This window comes from Perissodus microlepis, chromosome 6 (assembly GCF_051167445.1).
Source record: "Perissodus microlepis isolate ML-2025 ecotype Zambia chromosome 6, ASM5116744v1, whole genome shotgun sequence".
Classification (NCBI taxonomy): Eukaryota; Metazoa; Chordata; class Actinopteri; order Cichliformes; family Cichlidae; genus Perissodus; species Perissodus microlepis.
This window is the reverse complement of record NC_140466.1, coordinates 20619692-20639218: the sequence shown is the minus strand read 5'-3', so window position 1 is coordinate 20639218 and position 19527 is coordinate 20619692. Positions and strand designations below refer to the sequence as shown.

The 19527-nt window shown below is 40.0% G+C and overlaps 1 protein-coding gene across 1 annotated transcript in view; it reads right to left on the bottom strand.

Moving 5' to 3' along the window:
- Nucleotides 1-19527, bottom strand: part of ctnna2 (catenin (cadherin-associated protein), alpha 2) — a 332764-nt gene that overhangs the window by 253615 nt on the left and 59622 nt on the right. Inside the window, exons 4-6 of the mRNA XM_084931407.1 lie at nucleotides 17876-18042; nucleotides 16921-17040; nucleotides 15622-15888 (exon numbers count right to left, since the gene is read on the bottom strand). Of these exons, the coding sequence (XP_084787533.1) occupies nucleotides 15622-15888; nucleotides 16921-17040; nucleotides 17876-18042 (554 nt within the window). The remainder of the gene's footprint in view (nucleotides 1-15621; nucleotides 15889-16920; nucleotides 17041-17875; nucleotides 18043-19527) is intronic.

Sequence of the window (19527 nt, the reverse complement as noted above, 5' to 3'; positions counted from 1 at the left end):
AAAAGGAAGTAAGACTGTGCTGCTTAGAGGTCATTTACTGCTGGAGATAAATGTAAACTTGTCCGACGTCTTGAATATTTTGAAATACCAGTCCATTTTGAGGAACAAGTCATCAGTGTGTAAATTGAAGTTTGGTAATCATTACACTTTCCAGCAAGAAAGTGATACCAAGCCAAACAAATCTTTCTTGAGCAATTGTTCCTGAAATACATTTGAGAGGTATTTTTTTGCCGGTTTGAACGCCACTGAAAACCTTGGGTGGGATTTATTGAAAGCACTGAAATCAAAGAATAACATTTACTATAGCCATTTAACTGTTTCGGCTTAAAATCCACCAGAAGTCCACCAGAAGCTTATCAGAAACACACAGAAATATTTAACAGCAGTCGTAAAGTTCAGCAAATTATTTTTAAATACTGACTTTGGTCGTTCTATCTGGAGCACCATTACAGCTGTAGTAAACTCAGTCTGCCCTCAAAAGTCAAATACATATTTATGCATTATATACTTTCTTTTAAATCCATTAAAAGTGGTGATTTACATGTTTGTATCTTCAGCCAGGACCCTTTTGGTTTGTCATTTGATTTCTTGTTTCTTAATGTTTCATTTCTCGTGACATAAATGAACCAAATAACGACAACGATACACACCAGGTTGCAGGTTGAAGGGGTTGCACAGTTTCACAAGAAAAAACAGAAAAATGTTTTCTGTTTTGTGACGACTGGCAAAAACACAAAAATACAGGTTTCAAACTGGTGGGAGAATAACACACCTGGATTGTGATGCCGAGCCTCAGAAAAGGATTGTGAGGCCTGTCCAGTTTCCTTTGGAGCGGACATAAATATACATATCTCCCATAATTGAAATCCGCACAGGCACACAGGGACTTGTCTCAATTTGAATATGAATACTATTTTCTTTTTATTTTCTGCCTTTTCAAATTCTGCCTAGCAAAACGATAACCCCAAACCTCACTCACTGCCAACCACTTCAATAGAAATCATTTTGCTAGACACTGCCTCTGTCCCTCCCAATAACCCAACCCTCTTCACTTTTTTTTTCCATTTCAAATCAGCTGTGCACAAATCAGCTCTCCATACAATGGCTTGAGAAATTTCACAAAAGCATGCCTTCTTTAAAGAGAAGATAGAGCTTCTACTACATATAGAAAAGAAAAACAAAAGCAAAATGCAAAGTGAATACATCTCCAAGATGATGTTAGTCAATGTGGTAGAGGGTATACTTTATGTGTAACATTCCTGTAGATTAAAGATATTGTGTAGAAATACTCGGAAAATGCATTCCTCTAGCTGATTTTAGACAAATACAACCTTAATCCAACATTTAAAAACACAAATTATGTGTTACTAGGACAACAATCACTTAGTGTTGTTGCCCGATCATAATCTGTCTTTCTTGCTTATATCTGTAGGATGAACTTACAGGAGCTAAATGTCTGTGGGTTTGTAATATATGTTTAAACACTATCATATGTTGTTCGTTGTTTATTCAGTAAAATGTAGGTCTAAATTATAAAAGAAAATATGGGTTTAACTGATGTGTTTATGCCTATTTGAAAAAATATATATCATATTTTGTCCCACTCTGACCATGAAAGTGGTGTAAAATGTGTCTATCTCAGTGTATTAACTGGCATCGTTGCTATTTTGACCTAAAAATCTCTAACAAACATGTTGACCGAGTCTCTTGAGCAGAACATTTCCAGAGGTGATGATTCGAGAATTGAGGTATTTTAAATTGAACCTTGTTTACATCCATGCTTGCTAGCTCAGTGTGATCTCCTTCCCTGTCTTAGTTGTAATTGTACAGCATATTTTGTGTGTCACCTCCCTTTGTTAAACAGTAGAATAGTTTAACACATGACTGCCCTCCACTCCTGAAGGTCCACAGGGAATCTATAAGAACCTGAATCTACAAATTAAAAATACTGGCTTGAGTAAAACTACCAGTTTTACCCCACAGCCTCGTAGTAGAAACTTGTATGGTATCAATTTGAGGCTCCTACGTCTTATTTGTTACCATGTACCAAACTTACACGTGTCTTTCCCATCAGTCGTTTACGGCTGAGGGGTAAAATGGTCTCATTTTACAATTCTAAAATTTCTGTCTGACTCTCCTGTCACACAAACCCAGAGACTGGATGGCAACCATCTGACAACTTTCAATCAGTAGAGCAAAGAAAATGTGTATTCCCCAACTGATTGCAAGAGGTTATTGGATGTTGCTGGCAATCACTAGTATGCACTTACTTGCAAAGAAAAAGTACATCTTTCTCCACCAGAAAACTCTTTGTAGTTGATTTGGTTGCTAGCAGATTTCTATGGTTGCCAGTAGTTTGCATGGAAGATGCAAAGAGTCAAACTACTCACTACTAGTGATAATGAAACTGAAAATTGTGATGCACAACAGAAACAGAGATGGTTCGTTTTTAAACTGAACATTTCACCTCTACAAACATTTAAATATACTGATTAACAAAAAACTCTTTCTTTGGAGCATGAGTTAGGTCATGTAACACCATGAGTGATAAAAATGCAATCCCATTATTCATTTGCATACAGTATTCCATCATTTCATCTGCATTTAAAGTAAGAAATTTCTCTGTGTCTCTGTGTTCTTCTAAATTGTTCATCTGATCTGCTTCACACTCTGCGGGTGAATTGCCGGTGACCTAAGGCAATCAAGTGTTGAGTGTGAAGTAGGTCGGATGAGCGTTTGTCAAGAAACATAAAAGGAGATCCATGAGTCAACAGTAAGTGCCTATGATAAGGCTGGGGGTGAATCGTCAATCTAACAGACGTCACTGAATACAACACTGACGCATCAGAAAGATCATTACATGTGGTCATAGCGCGCTTGCTTTAAGAAGAGCTTACAGTGATGGAAGATAATTCATATTAGCAAAGTGACAGGACACCAGAATAGGAGAATTCATGGCTGATGCAGGGACATGACTAGCCTACTTTGCAAGGCATAAAAAGCTACTTCCTGTCCTCAAAAAGGCAGATAATAATGCTGTCTTTATTCAGCTTTACTGGAAAATTATTTGCTTAATGTTAAAGTATTTCACAAAGTTTGTTGATTGAGACAAGGATTGAGGATACATCATCAGAATATCCTCTAGGAAATACGCAACTGGGTATTTACCTCTGTGAGGAAAGGCAGTGGAGCTGTGGTACAGCCAGCCAGTGGGTTTGGCAAGGAGGGAAGGATCATTTTCTCAAGTTTCTAATTTAACTGCTGCAGCTTTTGCAAGACGGTGTTCAGAAGAACTCATAACCTTCAGCCAAGACAGATTTGCAATTGGACGCCATTGAGGCTGAAAGTGAGAAAACAACTGCACACAGTGGGAATGTACACACAGTGGATGCTTTAGTAGGCACCATTACAAGATTTAAAAGACTGGAAAGGGGATAAAGGGAAAAGATGTGGAACTAACAAGATGAAGGCATAATGCTGGGAAAGCAAGAGTATGAAAGAGAACAGTCAATTTCACTGCAGCAAAAGAAGTCCTGAAAGCTATGCTGATGAGAGGAGATGCATCATCTGGCTCATTGCTAAGTTGTCATTCAAGGAGTGTTTCCCTTTCAACTTCTGAGATGTAAAACATGAATTTAATGAGAACGTACACTTGACTTGTTGGGAATGGAAAATACTCTTTGTCCTTCACTGTATTTAATGTCTTTAATTTAAGTAAATTGCATTTATTTATTTTTTATACATTTAGGACCAGCTTGCAGTCTTCAGTTCCAGTGGTTATTCTATAGACATGGAAAACGATTTTTGTTTTGCTGTGAAAGAAGACCAGGATCTCCAGGATTTGAAGGAGCTCAGCTCTGGATGATTACTGTATGTGGATGTACTTACTGCCACAGAACTCTCCATTATCTCAAAATGACAGCTAAATTGGCCCGTCAACAAAGCTGCATTCATCTTAGCAACTTCACTGGTGCATTAGTGCATCTTCCAAACACAGATGAGGGATATGGGGCATCGCTTCCATTCTGGATGCCACAGGGGGAAATTAGAGAGTTTCTGAGTGCAGCACTATTTAAGTAAGCATGCTCGACTATTGGTTGGTTCCCCTCGCTTGTCAAAATCCCAGTCAGGCACCTTAAGTATTTTTATAACTGCCTATAGATGAAGAGGGAGAAAAAAACTAAGCCCAGTACATCCGGGGAACAAAGCCCTGACAAAGAAGGCAGCACAGAATTGATGGTGTGTTAAAGTACTTCTTTTGACTGCTTCAAATTCAGCTTCCCCTGTGACTCAAATAAGGCTTTTTTGGCATTTATTATAAAACAGAAACACTATCTACCCATGCATGTGGATCATCCTTGTATTAATCCAGTCAGGAACTGTCCTTGTATACTTTGACATACATTTTTATAGTTTTGATGTCAGACACTTCAAATCAGAGGCAACAGCGTGTTCTTGTGCAACTACTGACTTATCTACAGTCTTTAAGCAAAAGCTGAAAACTCTGACTACACAGAATAAAATCTAATATATGGAAGGAAACATAACAACACATTAACCTGAATGCATGAATTACATTTGAACAGGAAGAAGGAAAGCCCCAACATGTGGAATATAGAGACTTTCACAAACTATAGATGGAAAATTCTCTCCCTGAGATGCTGAACGAGTGCCCGTACCGCGTGCCTCCACTTGTACCTGGAGTGTAATTTTATCTCCCTGAGAGACTTGTAAATTTCTTCAAGAAATGCTGCATAATGTTGTCTTGGAAGCATTTTGTTGAACATCGTTATTCACTAAAAATGTCCAAATAATGGAAATCCTCAAGTTGACGTGATGTAGGCGCCAAACTGTATTTTGTCTATTGTGACCAGCACTTGATAAAAGAGTCTTTATTTAATATTCTATAGACCTTTGACTGCCGAAATCTCTGTAAATGTATTCCGACTTCCTTCTATACAGTCACGTGTCCGTTTATATGAGGAACCAGGACTTCCTTGCCAGATGTATTCCGTTACAAACATCCCTTTACAAGTACGAGTGTGTCGCACTTTCAGAGTCATCAAAATGTTTCTCAAACAAATGCTGCTTTGTGTGACTCTGGAGGACAGTGAGACTGACCTTGAGCCAAGAGGCTCTTCTAGTTGGTCTTATCTTTTGCATTTAGCTGTTCAAGTGCTTGGTGTGAGTATGTGTTTATGTGTGCATACAGTATACATGTATTGCATGAGCAAGAGCCAGCATGCCCCCGCATCCATGAGACTGAACAGAGCTGAGTGGGCAACCTGGCATGTGAGACACTGATAGAGAAGACCTTGACTAGAAGGTGAGACACCTTAAAAAAAAGGAAAAAAAAGAAAGAAAAAGAAAGTAATTTGCTGCACCCACTCAGACATCAGGTCCCATGAGTTTTATGCGGAGAAAGGTCTGAAGATGCAGTATTTCACTTCAGTTGCTTAGACTGAGTGTCTGTATATGAAGAGAGTGCTAAGGAGAGACTCAAACTGCTTGTTTAATCATTTCCTTCATTCTAACTGAGAACATAGTCAGGAAAAAACTGTCTCTCTTTTTACTAAATATGAACCAAGAAGTGAAATGAATAAATAAATAAAGATATTTTTAAAAGTCTGTGAATATGGGAGTCTGTGTTTTTCCAAAGCATCTGATGTATTACAATATAATGTATTTTCATTGTTTTGTGTGCATCATGTGAATTCAAACTGCCAAAGTGCCTTGGCAGAACATCAGTCAGTCTAATCTAACAGGACTTAAAACTATGAGAGGAAATAAACAAGTAGGGCTGAGTAATTCCTGAAAGCTGCAAACCGAGCTTTATGGGAAGAGTAGGTGGAGAGAAACAATGGACCTTAGACTGTAAGCTCCGACTGTAACGAGTATGGATCCTGTTTACCATTGACCCCTCCCACTCTCCGTCTGCTTCCCTCACAGTTCGCTCATACCTTATTCCCATCAAGACAAGACAGGTAGTGGCTAATTACTGTACAGCAACAAACAAACCAATACTTCTCTATCTCCCCGGTCATGTCCCATTACTTCAGTTTAGTCCCCGTATTCATATTTCTCTTGACAGGTGCATCTGTCCATAGAGAATAAGGCAGGGTTGTAATCGGCAGGCAGAGGATGTTGTAATTAAGAGGTGTACCTCTGGGCTAACATGTGGCTCAGCCAAGGTGAAAAAGACGGTGGGAGTGGAGTTTATTGAACACGCCAGGGCTCCTGTCAATAGCAAAGCCACTTGGCACTATGTTCGATACTGTTAATAATGCTTAAGGTCTGTGAGCATCTGTACACGATTGGGCATATTTATGTCTGACCTTCCCCAGCAAAGTGCTGCTGAGATGATCGGGATATACTCTTTCTTATCTGCCAGCTGCTCACAGGTAGCTTTAAAATTTGTTGATCACCCACATAATCAAAAGCAGGAGAGAGAGAGACAATGCAGAAAGAGAAAGTGTGTGTGTGTGTGAGAGAGAGAGAAAAGAGAGAGAAAAATAAGAGCGAGCCTGAAATGAGACAGTAAGGATAGGAGAGCCCAGATTGATATAGCAATTACCAAGAAAGCTATCCCTCAGTTAAGAATACATCTACATACATTAGAGCCGCATTTCTCCCTGCCACTATCTCTGTGTCTGGTCCAAGAGTATCTCATCCACAAACGCAGTATGCGGAAAGGTCATCAGTGTGCAGTCACTGTGTATACACTAACAATGAAGACCCTGTCTATTCTCCATTTTGCTCATACCACAAGACGAAGAGATCCATAGGAACGACGAGGAAAGAATGAAATCAAAATGTCAAAAAGAACACATGAAAATCTTCATCACATGCACATATTTCACACAGACGGGCAGACAGACGGACAGAAAGGGGAAGAGCATTTTCCCCTCACTGTTGTGATGTCTGTGATGTTTACTTGAATTCCTATATTAGCTGTAATTCAAAGATTCTCAGTGCATCATCCTATAAACAGAAAGGTGTCCAATTACCTGTCGCTACACAGACGGACGTGCAGCACTGAAAAGTGACTTACACTAGGAGCCAATGCTTGCCACAGTGACATTCAAAGAATGGCTTTCATGCATACTTTCTTTGAGCTAGCAAGTAAATCCGGTTAGAGTTAGCCCCTAATGTATGCAGGCATATGCTTGTGCAGTGTGACTAGAGGCCCAGCAATATATGGAGAAGGATTTTGCATAAAAATACAATGGTGCTATCAAATAGGCTCAGAGCACGCATGTAAGCAAGCTAGCATTTCAAACACCTCTATTGGTTCAAAACAGATCAGACAATGAAAACAAAAAGAGTGAAAAAAGAGAAACAGAAAAGGAGACAGAGGTGTGAGACAGTGAAAAAGATGCCGTGTAAATAACCCCCTAAAAAAAACATGAGGAAAGAGGACAAGCAGATGGAAAAATAAACCATGGTAAAGTGATCCAGTGCAACTTGGATCTCTGCCGCAGGCTCAGAGCTCTCCTCTGCCTGTGTGTCTGCAATGTGTGTGAATGGAATATGTTTCTGTCTGCATGCGCATACAGTACACATGCAGGCACTAAGCACCATTCACAGTGCACTCGGGTCAGGGGCTGTTACGAGGACATAACAGGAGTAGGGGTGAAAGAAGGGTATAGCTGAGGTCTTCTAACTGTGTTGCCCCTTTCTTTGTAGAAATGTGGATGAGAAGAGAGCAGCATTTGTGGGGCCATATTGAAAAGGCTCTATGTGGTAATCTAATAGTGAATTCTCTTTGACGGAGCTCAATTCAAGGCATCTACATGCATCAAAACGACTCAGAATCAAAAAATAGCTTCAGTCTCATTAACGGTGCAAAAAAAAGAAAAAAAACATACAAGGCAATGCAGGCTCTTGCTCTGAGCAAGTCTACAATCTCTGTTTCTAAGGAAAAGGGGATAAAAATGGAAAAAGATATAGAGAGGGTGGGGAACAGGAAAACAGAGACTGGGCAAGTATTAAATGTAATTAAACACTGCCACCTGCTGGTCACTGCGTGAACTTACGATAAGCTTTTAGGCTGAGGGTAATATGTTTGAACAGCTGCACATTTGACCACCTGTTTGCACTGATCCACACAAAGCAGATGTGGCACACAAAGGACACAGCACTGGACCAAATCTGACATAATATTAAGGAGGAGAAAAAAAAAACGTTCAAATTCAAACAATGCTATCGTGTATCCCTGCTCAGAAGGAAGCAAATTTAATTTGCTGGTTGAGAGGAAAGAATGAAAGCTGAGGACGAGGCAATCATTTTGATGCAATCACAATTATGTTAAAAGACACCAACCTCATTTTTTTCCCCACTCCACTTGGCTCATCTAATCGAAGGCGGCAGCAGCCACAGCAGCAGCCGCAGAGGAATAAAAGGAAGACCATCTATAACTCATACTTGTGCTGGCAGGCTCTTCCTAGCTCAGTTACATTACCCGAGTCATAGTGTATCTTGTGTTTTTTCATACTTAGAAGGTCTCTGCAAGCAGTACTTACTTTACTGCTGTTCGCTGCTGCTGCTGCTTTTATGTGACACTTCAAATGAGTGTGAGAGAGCACAAAAGACCGACAGTGTCACCATTTTAAAAGGCTGCATCAGATCCTTCTCGCGTTTGACTGTACAGAGATAAGGAGGCTCAGAGTAGGAGAAAGGCAGCGAGACAATAAGAGATTGCTTATTAAAATGTACACTGGGTGAGTGCAACAGTCTGTTTCCTCCCTGTGCATAAATCCTCATAGCGAGTGACCGTTTTCCCCCCCACAGAGGAAGTCATTTCTATGTGTGCATGTGCTATAACAGCTTACATGAAGCATGAATAAAAAGCCATAGCACGTCTGAACATCTTCTAAAATGAATTCATACCTACACTGCCTTGGCATATATTGAGGTCTAATAGAATCGCTACATTGTGTATGTGGGTTGTGACCTAAAAATCAAAGCATGTGTGTGCTACAGTGTGTCTTTACCCACATTCCCCGTAGGGCCTCAACTCCATCTGTCCTCCCGCTGAGTTCAGATCCTCAGAATAAAGACTTTCATTCCAACATGACAGGGTTTTTCCTGCATAGCAAATTTAAAGGTAGCCACTCTTAAACGCTGTGCTGCCTTTCCCAAAGCCTGACCATGTCTGCAATAAAAAAAAAACCCTATTTTAAGGGTGTTAAATCTATCACTGTCGACTATTATTGCAGAAAAGGAATCAGCTGGGGCCGGTGGAAAATTGAAGAGATAATGGACCGAGGTAGCAGATGGCTAATTAAGAACATAACTCGTATTATTAGTAAAAATGAGGTCACGTGATTTAAAAGAGAGAGTCCCGTCTGTATTTTAGCCGTAAATCACAACAGAACGCGTTGTCAATCTTGCTAACGTTAGCTGACTTACTTCAAGGCTCAGCGTGAGTTATCGTCCATGCTGGATGGCATTTATATGATGTACGAGGTAATCGGTAAATACTCTTTGATATTTATCGTTTGAAGATTGTTGATAGCAGCTCCACTTAAACTTAACTGTGTTTATCTCTGTCATAGTCAATCCAGTACAAACACGCACATCTCTTTAGCAGCCTTCATTAAATTTAATTAACTTCACTAATGTTCAATCAGTTCTTTGCCATCATTGTGAGCCTGGAAAAATCCCAGATCACACATTTATCATTAGAAGCAACGGGAATTTCCACAGCATATTAATTTTCTATACTAAACCAAAAACTGGTGTTAACACTGAATGTCAATAACATGAAAGCTATATTCATACTTGCGTACTTTAAATTAAACCTCTTCCCAAGACATTCAGTGTATTTCAAAAGACGCTCTAGAGGAAGTCCTTGATGGCGAGCTCTTAAAGGTAAAAGGGTGACAGGGAGCTAATGTCACCTCTTTGTTGTATGCCAAAAGATGCTGAAACGGAGTAAATGTGAACTAACGCTGACCTCCCTTTTCTCTCTAAATAGATCTTATACGTCTGTGTCCTATGTTGACTTATTTCAAACTAATTCCAGGTGTCTAGGAACAAATGAGGTCATTCCTTCTTTCCTGTCTTATTCCTAAGCCGCCCTTTCACTCCAGCTATAGACTTATCTCTGTGCCCAGCATTTAAAAATCTCAGCTAACCTTTAGTGTCAAAAGATATTGAGGGTTTGTTGAGGCATCCTTGCTAGTTTTTTTTTTTTAGTTACAAATGTATAGAGTCTTCAAGTTGTTTTTCTTTTCTTTTTTTTGAATAACTACCCACACAGCAGGTACTCCATACTCTCACCTCTCTTATAGGTAATTGCATATTCTTGAAATTAAGATGGCAGAGATGAAGGGTACTCTACTTTCATTCTAACCAAAATGAAAGTCAATGTTATAGAGACCACACAAAAGTCAGTGTGAGACTGATATAAATCACTGTACCCTTTAGTCATATATCTACATTTTTGTGCGACCAAATTACCTTTATTTCATAATGTCAGTGTCTAAAAGGAGACTGTGGGAAACTGCGGTAACTGAGTACAGAATCAATGAGTCAAAGCTGATAGTCTAGGCAAAATTATGATCTCTCTGGTAGAGGGAACAACTTGTCTATATGTAGTCACTCATATCCATTAGTGAAACGAAATGAGTACCATTATACTGCAGCCCTTCCTCCAAAAACCCACCCACTGGAAAGAGACATTTTACCGTATATCTGTCACAGCAGTCAGTGCTACAGTCTGCTCTTCCATCCATGTGTCAAACCAATGCACAGGAGTCAAAGGATTAGAAGCCGATCAATGGCGAGTCAAGACGGGGACTATCTCACCAAAACAGATAAAATCAGGAAACTCAGCAGTATCCAATGGCATTTGATTAAAACACGAAAACACATGCGCACCGACAGGAATGAATGTTAATCACTGTGTACAAAAAAAGATGTGCAGCTATTTTTGCATTGGAAGAATATATAAACTGAATATTCTATACAGTATTGTGGGTATGCGTGCATGTGTTTTACCGCTCAGCACAAGCCGTTATTAAATATATTCGCACTAAACATGTGCTGCATGTGCATACGCAAAACCCTTTAAGCATCTCGCCTCATAGCTTAGTATATCAGTTCATTACTATTCTGAGAGGACCTTACCATAGTCTGTGTCTCTGTTGTAAGTTAGGAATTAAACATGCACCAGCTTCGGGCGGCACAGAGGGCCTAGCAAAGGGCAATTTGTCTCATTTAACTGCTGGCTGTCTGCCTGCCGAATAGAATCGAATTATGCACGTCTTTTGCTGTTCTAAAAAGTCCTACTGTTTTACATGAAAACACAGTCAATATGATTATTTTAGGCCATAGCCCTGTGCAAAATAATAGGATAGGAAGTTCAGAAGAAACTAAAATATAGGTCTCTGTCTAATCCCTCAGCACAAGACAGCTTTTATTTTCTAATATTCAGCTGCCTGTGTTTCACCCTCAGTTCTCTTCAAAGCTGCTGCATTGCATTTTTAATTCCCAACTGTTACCACAAGGTGTCACTAACACAATGCAAACCAGCAATATTTGGGGCCAAAAGAAAGTACTGAAAATGGCACTTGGGGGACTATATTTCATTTACTGTGGAAACACACACACACACACACACACACACACACACACACAGTTTGTTTGAAGGGGTGGAAACTTGAGCTGCCAAAGAGATAAAGAAGAGCTGGAAATATAAATCAAATTGGAAGAGAAAGCTTCAACATGTAAGTGTAGGTTTAAACACTTAAGCTAGAGTAGATCATTTCCTCCGAGTTAAATGTTGATTACTCAAAGCCCTACATGGAACACAATCTCCCTGAAAATACATCAAACAATATATATGAAAGTGGGGCTAACGAGATTAGAGAATGCATAATTACAGTCAACTTTTCATTCAACAATGTCATTTTCATTCCACAGGGTCTATTGTAATTTATCTCCTCACATTTAAGGAGACACTTTACACAAAGAGTTTTTTAATGTAAATTTTTTTAAACAACAAGGTTGGGGGATCTAAAAATGCCATTGTTTATTGCACTTCCCGTTGTAAATCTGAAGAGTCAAACCAAATTGTCATCCTTAAAGTCTAAATTGTATTTAAATAATATTACACATAAGGTTGCATATCTTAGGCCCCTAAAGGGTGAAGCTGTAAAGTTTTTTTTAACAGTTTGTTTCTTCTATAAATATATTAAAAACAAATCCAAAGCTAAATATTCTTTCATCATGAAAATATTATTTTCTGTGAGGTAACTAACTTGTTGTGTCAGCTCAGTAACACCAAACAGAGAAATACAGTCGAGCAGAATCGTACATTATCAGGTATAATGTTGTACCATTAGTGTACTGGGTAATAGGTAATAGACTGCAGGGCTTTTTAATGGTTGTATGGGTTTTTTTGATAAGCAGATTAAGTGAGATTTGAGAGATTTGAGAGAGATTTTGTTAGTTAATTCTTTCAGCTTTTGGGACTGATACTGTCAAGGATTATAGCTACTTAAATCTATGATAAAACATTGTATGCAGACAGCAATAAAACCCATTCATTGATAAGAAAGGAATTTTTTAATAGAATTTATTTATGTCTAATTAACATAACTGTATGTACACAGTAAGTGGAACATTGCGCTTTTCTACTCTGACTGTTGTAGCTGTGAGTGAAAACTGAAAAATATTAAATTCACCATATGTTGATGCAGAAATCTGTCCCAAGCTTGTTTAATGGCAAAGAATAAACTGAATTCATGTTTGTTTGTATCCAAATTTGACTCAAAACATTGGACTCGACTTCAGAAATACAAGCATGAAGTAAGGAGAGCCTTCAAGAGAGTGAACACCAGGAAAGCAGCAGGACCAGACGGCATCCCAGGTCGTATCCTCAGAGACTGCGCATACCAGCTAGCTCCTGTGTTCACTGAGATATTCAACATCTCTTTATCTCAGTCGGTGATCCCCACATGCTTCAAAGAGTCCATCATTGTTCCTGTCCCGAAGAAACCCCACCCTGCTTCTCTCAATGACTATCGCCCTGTAGCCCTCACCTCAGTAGTGATGAAGTGTTTTGAACGCCTGGTCAGAGACTTCATCATTTCTTCACTACCAGACACACTGGACCCACTACAGTTCACTTACCGTCCAAATCGTTCCACAGACGATGCCATCTCTCATCTCCTCCACACATCACTTACTCACTTGGACACTAGAAGGGGGAATTATGTTAAAATGCTCTTCATAGACTACAGCTCTGCATTTAATACCATAATTCCCTCCACACTCACCACCAAGCTGGAGCATCTGGGACTCAGCTCATCTATGTGTCAGTGGATCTCCAACTTCCTAACTGGCAGACCACAGGCAATAAGGATGGGCGGACATGTCTCAGCCTCCACCACTCTCAGCACTGGAGCCCCCCAGGGGTGTGTTCTGAGCCCCCTGCTGTACTCTCTGTACACATATGACTGTGTGGCCACTACCAGCTCCACCACCATCATCAAGTTTGGTGACGACACCGTCGCGGTGGGCCTGATCTCTGATAACAACGAGACGGCCTACCTGAAGGAGATTAGGAATCTGGAGAACTGGTGCCAGAGGAACAACCTCCTTCTAAACGTCAGTAAGACAAAGGAGCTGATAGTGGACTTCAGCACTAAGCAGGAGAGGAACTACCAGACCCCTGTCATCAACGAGTGCCCAGTGGAGAGAGTGGACAGCTTCAAATACCTCGGAGTTCACATCACGCAGGACCTGTCATGGTCCTGTCACATCAACACTATGGTGAAAAAGGCCCGTCAGCGTCTCTACCACCTCAGACGCTTGAGAGACTTCCAACTGCCCTCCAAGGTGCTCAGGAACTTTTACTCGTGCACCATAGAGAGCATCCTGACGGGAAACATCTTAACCTGGTTTGGGAACAGCACCATGCAGGACAGGCGAGCTCTACAGAGGGTTGTGCGGTCAGCTGAGCGCACCATCCGCTCCGAGCTCCCTGACCTGCACTCAATCTACAGCAGGCGGTGCTGGACCAAGGCCAGGAAGATCGTGAAGGACCTCAGCCATCCCAACAACAGACTGTTCTCTCTGTTGAGGTCAGGAAAGCAATTCTGCTCCCTGAAGACCAACACAGAGAGACTGAGGAGGAGCTTCTTCCCGCAGGCGATACGGTCTCTCAATCACACCACCACACAGTACTGACCCACACATATAGTTCTTACACACACACTGGACATTCTGGACATTGTTTTCACTTCATCACTTAAATTCACTTTAAGCATATTTGCACTGCACAAGACAATGTGGCTTGCACAACACTGGTCACTATATTCTTCATTTCCAGTTAATACTTGTACAGCTGCTGTTATTGTGTGTATATATATATTTATTTATTTATATTTCTTCATACATTCTTATATAGTTCTATACTGTGTATTGTGTATTTTGTTGTACAGTTATTTTATTTTCAACTTTAATTTATATATTTTATCTTATTCTTTCCCAGTTAAATTTACCCTTCATTCTAATTTGTGTTGTACAGTTATTTCATTTTTAACCTTAATTTTTTTTTTTATATTTTATTCCTTCCTAGTTAACTTTACCCTTTTTAATTTTTCATATTTATTTCCTATCTTATTCATAGCCTTTTCCTTTTTTTCTTTAGGTCACGAGCAGTTGTCTAAGCATTTCACTGCATATCGTACTGTGTATGACTGTGTACGTGACAAATAAAAATTTGAATTTGAATTTACAAAAAAATATAAAAAATATTATTTTTAACCGTTACAGAATCATTAAAAATATTATTTTGGTAATTACCAGTACTGTTAAGTTAAGGCAACTGTGTCATAAACCTTACATTGGGTGGCTTTGCTAATAAATTTGTTACACACGGCAACATTTCATGTCTTGAAGCTATCTGTTAAATACCGTGTACCACAAAATACCTTTCAGTAAATCTACATGTGAAGACAGTGTGATCCTGATCAGTCATGGCACAAGCTTGAATAATACTTTTATCCTTAAATAAGGGTTCTTAAACCTATTCCTTAGTGGCTTAGTGACTCACGTTTCCTGGATTTCAAGCCCAGTTAATATTTTTTGTCAGAACATGTTTCAGGGAATTTAAAAAAAGAGGACTGATAATTTTCAACATCTGGAGGACATGAAGCAAAAAGCCCATCCAGCAATACAGCACTGTTAACATCTGGCCACTAGATGGCAGCAGATGATGCTTTTCATGGAGGTTTCTGGCCATAATTGGGTCTATGATTGTGTATAATCTGAATAAAGACGATTAACCATCGCTGTACATGATTATTATTATTTTGAGTTATATGTTGAAAGAAAGAATATACTAGTGAGTTTTTTGTTGTCTGAGAGCCAAAGGTCAAAATATAGTCAAAATGAAAGGTAAAATACATAAAACTATTGTCCATGTAGTCATAGCATCAGTGATAACCTGTAAGAAGTTGCCCACATAAACACCCAACCTTTTATATTACGCAGTACTCTTTGTATCAACATATCATGCAGAAGCCTTGTCCTGTACTAGAGACGTGATATATATGTATGCTTTAGTCTTGTATTTTTAAAGCAGTACAAAAATGCTTGTTGACTTACATCAAATTCATTAAGGGCAGCAGCAAGTTCTCCAATGCCAGCATGGCCATGCTTCTCGTCAGTGGGTGAGGTGGCCTGTGCAGCACTTGAGATGCCTCCTATGGCCTCCTGGACCTGTTTAAACACATAGTCTCGATTGGCCCGTGTGGCTGCCACGTCTGGATGGCGCAGAAAGGCCTGAGAAGCCGTATACAGCATAGTGGCATTTTTCTTAAGGGCCCCACGCGCAGCTGCCATCTCATCTCGGCACTGGGGGTCTTTCAGCTCCTGAGAAGATAGCAAAGGTTTTTTTTTTGATTTTCAGACAAGCGATAATAACAGTGTAACTTGTAAAACCCTGGAGTATTGCTTGAGAAATTGAAAACAGTGTGAGGAACAGGTCACAGTTGGAGAACTATATTGTCAAAAAACAAGTTCATGTCCCATTTGATGAATTGAATCTGATGAATTGGTATTGTTTCAACTTCACAAAGTTAAGGCAGCGTCAGCAGATCAGCAACTATAGAGCTGGGCAGAATTAGCCTCAGTGTTTTGCTCTGGTTCAGCTCGGCAGCATGGGTGCTTGCCAACATGACACATGCAGGAAAAAATCCTCTATAAGCTTTCTGTCACACTGGGGGCCATATTAAAAATCACTTTGATGTGTAATTCTCCAGGATCAAATAAGCGCTGGTGCAGAGATTTTGCTTACTCTACATCCCAGCTAAAACAAATCCTACACACTAATAATCCGCACCATTTATAATTTGCTAAAACATTACAAAGGAGACTACACAAATGTGGCCTATCTACAACAGCTGTGAATTCTAGTGTTAAATGTTAATGACCAAAAATCTAAAAGAAATGTGTATAATATTTCTGACTTTAAAATGATGAATTTTACAATACATTTTTAAACAATATGTGTTGGCTATTGTATTTTTTTTATCCTATCCTATGCAATCTTTCAATTTTACTCCATGGCACGAAGAATTTGGATGTATTAAAGCTGGCTCTAATGAGACAAATGCCCTTAATGCAAAACAGATTAAACTGGTTGCTGTCTGAAACAAACACTTAACATCTGCTAGAGAGTGATGTCAGATTATAGCAACATTTGTTTGCACAACGCTTGCAATCTGATTGATTAAAGCTTTGAGTTGAGTTTGAGTTTCTAATATTTTACAGGCTGAGGCTTCAACTGTGACATTCCCTCGTTTATCAAGACAGAAGAAGAACGGCGGACACTTGGAGGACCTTTTATCCAAGAGAGACACGTTATTTTTCTGAAAGAGCATGAGACATTGGAATTCCAGGTACCTGCTGTCTCCGGGCTGCCACATAGTTAAGCTTCACCATCTCTTTCCCAAACTCTTTGAACCGGTTGGCCAGATCCTGCTCATTGGTAGCATTCTTAACTCCTTCCAGGGCCTCTTCCACCTGCCACACACATACGCACACAGTCTTTCAAAAACTTTGTGCACAAACCAGTAGACGACGTCTTAAATAATCAATATTAGTTAAAGCATTTCTTTTCTGTAATTGTAATATCTAATGTGTTTTTAGTAGTTGTGTAATTTCAGTAAGTGTCAATCCATCTTGCTGATATATCCTAACTATAAACCCGTTTATCCCTGTTAAAAATGCTGCGGAAGATGTAATGAAAACGGGAGACGAGACAGAGATAATGTTAAGTGGCCTTTGATGGTGGGGCTTATACAGACTTGAGTTAAGTCCCTATGTGGGCCTGAAGAATGAGACTGGAAAAAAGGATTTTTAGTGTTTGTGCATTTGTGAGACAGGGACAAAATGAGTGACTGCAGATGGATGCAGGCATGAGTTTGATTCAGATTATACCAAATACATATCATTCTTTCTGGCACACTGTATTAACTCGAGTTATAAAGCCCAGAGCTACTGTCTAAGTGAATGAACAGCTCACGTTCTTCACATGACTACACTGAGAGTAGTTCATCACACCAGAGCACTATGCTATAATGTCCGTTTCCAGGATGCTCCTCTATTCCCTTATCTAAATGCAAATGTGTGCAGAGGTTGTTATAAAAGTCTGCACTGACTACACGGACTGTACACCAACTGGAAGTCTTTTTTGTTTACTGACCTTCTTTGAGCAAACTCTGCATACAAGTCTTAAAACCACGTACAGATTTGGAGAGTCAGTATTTTTTACACATTTAAAGTGTTGCAGTTCTAAGTACAGCTCCATCACAACGTAACCAAGAAGTATACTTGGTTGGGTATTCACTGCACTTACAATTTTAAGGTGGGCCAGCAGCCTCATGACATCAGCCATGTCAGCAAGGATGAGCAAGCGAGTGACAGCAGACAGCAGGGCGCGGGCAGCCCTCACCATGGTGCCACGCTTCACAGAGGAGCACGGGTCATCGGCAAACTCCGACGAGGCAATACGCATGGTTTCTCCTGCAAAATGGATAGAAGAAAACAGTAAGTGGAGCAGAGAGTATGATATTATCTGTGTGAGTGTGAGTGCATGTGTGTGCAGACTATAATCACCCATATTGTTAAAACTGACAGAAGATTAAGTGTAATTACGCTTCTTCTCATAAAGCTCAGAGGTCATGAAGCAGTTTGTCAGAAAAACTACATCTTAGGCTCTATTAAAATAGCCTGTCCTAGCAACCAGTTTGCAACCTGCTGACAACCTCCAGTTGCTAGGCAAATACAGGGAGTGCAGAATTATTAGGCAAGTTGTATTTTTGAGGAATAATTTTATTATTGAACAACAACCATGTTCTCAATGAACCCAAAAACTCATTAATATCAAAGCTGAATGTTTCTGGAAGTAGTTTTTAGTTTGTTTTTAGTTTTAGCTATTTTAGGGGGATATCTGTGTGTGCAGGTGACTATTACTGTGCATAATTATTAGGCAACTTAACAAAAAACAAATATATACCCATTTCAATTATTTATTTTTACCAGTGAAACCAATATAACATCTCCACATTCACAAATATGCATTTCTGACATTCAAAGACAAAACAAAAACAAATCAGCGACCAATATAGCCACCTTTCTTTGCAAGGACACTCAAAAGCCTGCCATCCATGGATTCTGTCAGTGTTTTGATCTGTTCACCATCAACATTGCGTGCAGCAGCAACCACAGCCTCCCAGACACTGTTCAGAGAGGTGTACTGTTTTCCCTCCTTGTAAATCTCACATTTGATGATGGACCACAGGTTCTCAATGGGGTCCAGATCAGGTGAACAAGGTGGCCATGTCATTAGTTTTTCTTCTTTTATACCCTTTCTTGCCAGCCACGCTGTGGAGTACTTGGACGCGTGTGATGGAGCATTGTCCTGCATGAAAATCATGTTTTTCTTGAAGGATGCAGACTTCTTCCTGTACCACTGCTTGAAGAAGGTGTCTTCCAGAAACTGGCAGTAGGACTGGGAGTTGAGCTTGACTCCATCCTCAACCCGAAAAGGCCCCACAAGCTCATCTTTGATGATACCAGCCCAAACCAGTACTCCACCTCCACCTTGCTGGCGTCTGAGTCGAACTGGAGCTCTCTGCCCTTTACCAATCCAGCCACGGGCCCATCCATCTGGCCCATCAAGACTCACTCTCATTTCATCAGTCCATAAAACCTTAGAAAAATCAGTCTTGAGATATTTCTTGGCCCAGTCTTGACGTTTCAGCTTGTGTGTCTTGTTCAGTGGTTGTCGTCTTTCAGCCTTTCTTACCTTGGCCATGTCTCTGAGTATTGCACACCTTGTGCTTTTGGGCACTCCAGTGATGTTGCAGCTCTGAAATATGGCCAAACTGGTGGCAAGTGGCATGTTGGCAGCTACACGCTTGACTTTTCTCAGTTCATGGGCAGTTATTTTGCGCCTTGGTTTTTCCACACGCTTCTTGCGACCCTGTTGACTATTTTGAATGAAAC